General features: G+C 43.5%; 1 protein-coding gene across 1 annotated transcript; it reads right to left on the bottom strand.

Moving 5' to 3' along the window:
* Positions 1 to 478: 478 nt before the first annotated feature.
* Positions 479 to 1,990, bottom strand: LOC131634226 (uncharacterized). Its single transcript, XM_058904878.1, has 2 exons — positions 1,113 to 1,990; positions 479 to 1,028 (listed from the first exon to the last, which is right to left on the bottom strand). The coding sequence occupies exons 1-2, from the start codon at positions 1,988 to 1,990 to the stop codon at positions 479 to 481; spliced, it is 1,428 nt and encodes a 475-aa protein (XP_058760861.1).
* Between the last annotated feature and the right edge of the window lie 1,998 nt (positions 1,991 to 3,988).

Genomic DNA, 3,988 nt, shown 5'->3' with positions numbered 1-3,988 from the left:
GATTTAATGTCCCACAAGTGATTCCACCCTCCGTCTCCCACCATAAGCGTGTCGTCCGCAAATTGGAGCACGTCAACGAAACACTTACCGTGAATGTAAATCCCCGCATAGGTACCATTAACCACCGCCCTATTAACCAACCACTTCAATCCTTCCGCCACGATAACATAAAGAAAGGGCGATAAAGGATCGCCTTGACGTAAACCCTTCTCCGCCTTGAACTCTTTAGTGGGACTCCCGTTCACCATAACCGACATATCACTCGAGAAGATCAACGCTTCCATCCACCCCATCCAAACCTCCCCGAACCCCATCTTTCTAAGCATAAATCATAAAAACGACCAACTCACTTTGTCGTAGGCTTTCTCGAAATCGACCTCAAATAAGAGACATTCCTTTTTTATTTAACGGCATAATCAACTAATTCGTTGGCTATGACGACGCCATCAAGAAGCTGCCTACCCGGTATAAACGCACTTTAGCTATTAGAAATAACCCCTCCAACAATCTTCTTCAACCTTCCCGCTAACACCTTTGATAAAATTTTGTGTATGCATCCAACCAAGCATATTGGTCTAAAGTCGTCTAAGTCCATAGGGTTGTTCTTCTTAGGAATTAGAGCGAGAAAAGACGAAGTAATCGATTTAGACAAAACAGCCCCAGTGTGAAAATCACCAAAGCAAGACATAATATCTTCCTTGATAAACGACCAGCACCACTTTATGAACAAGATGGAGTAACCATCGGGACCCGGGGATTTTGAACCATCACAATTCCATATTGCTTCCTTGACCTCCACCTCAGTGAACCTTAATTCAACCCAAATTCTGTCTTCAATACTAAGACTCTTGAAAACAACACCTTCCAAAACAGACCTCACAGGAACCTCCTCCACAAACCTCTTAGCAAAATGCTGAACAACTCCTCTTTTGACGTTATCCACCGACTCCTCCATGTCTCTGTTGATGATCATACCGTCTATGTGGTTTCTCCGGAGTCTTTGCTTCATAACTCTATGAAAGTACTTACTGTTACAATCCCCGTCATTAAGCCACTTAATCCGCGATCGTTATACTAACATATTCTCTTTAATTTTTAAATTCGTCCAGAACCTGCTCGTGCTTCTATTACGGCTGTCTAGATCATTCTCGTCAGGCCCTTCTACTTCATCCACCCTATTGATTACGTTAACATCATTCTCTATGTCCAAATCAATCCTTCTGAAAACGTTGCTATTCCACCATCTAAGTCTCGGCTTCAGCAAACGCATTTTTTCCTTCAGCACAAAATCGCCTCTCCCTGAAACATTTAGGTCTTTCCATTCCTTTTCCACGAAAATATGAAACTCCTTATCCCTAAACCACTCATTGTTAAACTTGAATGGTTTAGGCCCCCAATCCTTTTGGTCCGCCATCAACCAAACTGGACAGTGATCCGACACATCACGATCATCAATCCGCTGCCCCACCACACCCCATCTATTAATAACAGAGTCTGAAACAAGGAAACAGTGTAATCTACTCTTAGAGCGACCGTCTCCACTAAACCAACTGAACTTTTTCTTCTTGCACGGGACGTCTACTAAATTCATGTCATCAATGAAGGCAGAAACGTAACTCCATTCTGCTGAATTTGCAGAGAACGATCTCCCAACTCTTTCTCCTCTATTTTTCACTGCATTAAAATCACCCCCAACCACCCAATCGCCATCATTGAACATAGCTTTCAATTCCAGTAACCGATTCCATAAAATCCTCTTGTCTTCCCCCGCACAATAAGAGTACACATTAATAATGTAATACACATGATTCTTCCAAACGACTTTAATGCCCAGAAACCCCACTCCCCTAAAACTGCATATAACCTCGACTTCATGTTTTTTCCAAAGAATCAACAATCCCCCCGATAAACCAATAGAGGCTGACGCAGAGAAATCGACATCCTGATCGAACCAGAAGCTATTGGCCATGGACTGACTCATATTCACCATTTTAGTCTCTTGAATAAGAAAAACAGAAGCCATACCTTTGTCTATGATATGCGCTATCCTCCTCCTCTTGGCATAGCTGCCACCCCCTCTAATGTTGAACGTTCTGATGATCATTGGATAGAATTGGAAAACCCCTACTGAACCAATCTATTAGAACAATCTAGCTCCAGGTCTCTGCTCTTTTGAGGAAATTGAGAAAAAACTGGAACAACACCAAGTTTGCTGATCTTTCTCCTGAGCCTGCCTCCTTTATCAATGAAATTTTCCATAATTCGGTTGTTACAACGAACTATGTCAGAATCCGTAGACTGATCACCGTGAATTAAATCGAATTCATCCTTTTTCGTCATTGATGCCAAATTTTTTGCCGAGAGTAAAGGGGTGAGTAAGGTGTTCGTGGAATCACCTTTGGGCTTCCCAGAGCTGTCCGCAGTCCCCTTCTTTCTATTGGGCCTTCTAGATAAGTTTCTCCTACACAGCCCACTTTTGGGCCCAAGCTTCATAAGTTTAATCTTTTTCTTTTTAAAACCTCTATCCCTTGCCATGCTGTCAACAGCCGTTGGTTCCTCTCTAAAGGCACTCGAAACCAGAGCCTGTTCAATGCTACCTACCACCTTTTCCGCTGATTTGGTCCCATCACTAAGTTCAGAAAAGACACCCAACCTCTTGATAGCCTGACCATCTAAATCCTTAGCCGCCATCACTCTAGTATTGAAAACACCCCTATCCTCAGCAATCAAGGGACCGTTGGGTATAGAGGCCAAAAGATCACCACCATTAGTCCCCGGCGACTGAACTTCTTGGAAGTCATTGAAACGAAGCACACTTTCCCTTACTGAGGAAAGGTCTTCACTATAACCATCGCAAGATTTAACCCCTGAGAATTGATCCAAGTTGCCCCATGAGTCTTCCGAACTAGAAGATCTGGGATTGCTGGGAACCCATTAGTATTGTTCTTCCAAATACGCAGCGAACCTATTGAATCTTCTCTTATCAGAATAGTAAACTCAGATCCATCTACCGTTACCACAAATTTATCCTTCAAAATGAAGTCCGCCGAAACTCTGACCATGACCCTGGCTATGTCCATGTATGTAACCTCAGCAGTGTTTTCGTCAAGGCAGATGAAGACACCCAGTGAATTAACCAAAGAGACAAAGAAATCAGAGCACCACGCGTGACAAGGAATGCCATAAAATCTGAACCAAGTCACCCTGCTGTTATCAACATCAGAAGACTTCCAAGGTCAAACTTCTGAGAACCACTGCTTCCACCAAGTGTTATCGTCCCCTACCAAATCTGCCAAGTATCCTTTTTCCGTTTCTTCTAGCAGACAAAGATTAGCTCCAAGGGGGGTAATCTTAACCGCAAAAACACCTTCAACTTCGAAATTAGTTTGCATATTGTAAGAAGAACCTGGAATAACCACCTTTCCAAATATGCCTTCTGCATTCTAACCCTGTTATCCTCTAACGAATTGAAAACAAACGCCAGATTTGCCGCCTTGAGATCCTCAACCTTTCTATTCCCCACAGCATCTGCAAAGGAGAAACCACTCTTAACAATACCTCCTTGATGAGCTCCCGAATGAAATGGTCTAGAGCCCTTGCGAATGCCTCCCACACCAGAACCCCCACCACCCTTCTTCCTACCCCCTTCGGACCCTCCACTCCTGCTAAATCTGGGGGGATTAGCATGAATTTTTAAACCGTCAATGATGATGTTGTCCAACCTTACCGCCAACATCCTCAGATCTTCTACATTGTTGAACCTAGCAAATCCAAATCTCCTGCCTATTTTGTTCCTGAAGGGTGCAATGTTGGCTTCGACAATGTCTCCATGGCAACCGAAAAGCTCGAAGATATCCGCTGCCTTATTTCTGTCTGGTATTGAAGAGAAATAAATGGAATCAAGATCCCCTGAGCCCTCCTTGCCTCCAAGCCTAAACGGAAAACTGTCCCATTTGGGGGCGAAATGGCGAAAAACATTTTTCCCCGC

Source organism: Vicia villosa, unplaced genomic scaffold, assembly GCF_029867415.1.
Source record: "Vicia villosa cultivar HV-30 ecotype Madison, WI unplaced genomic scaffold, Vvil1.0 ctg.001262F_1_1, whole genome shotgun sequence".
NCBI lineage: Eukaryota > Viridiplantae > Streptophyta > Magnoliopsida > Fabales > Fabaceae > Vicia > Vicia villosa.
The sequence above is the reverse complement of the archived record's forward strand: the minus strand, read 5'-3'. Positions and strand labels throughout refer to the sequence as shown.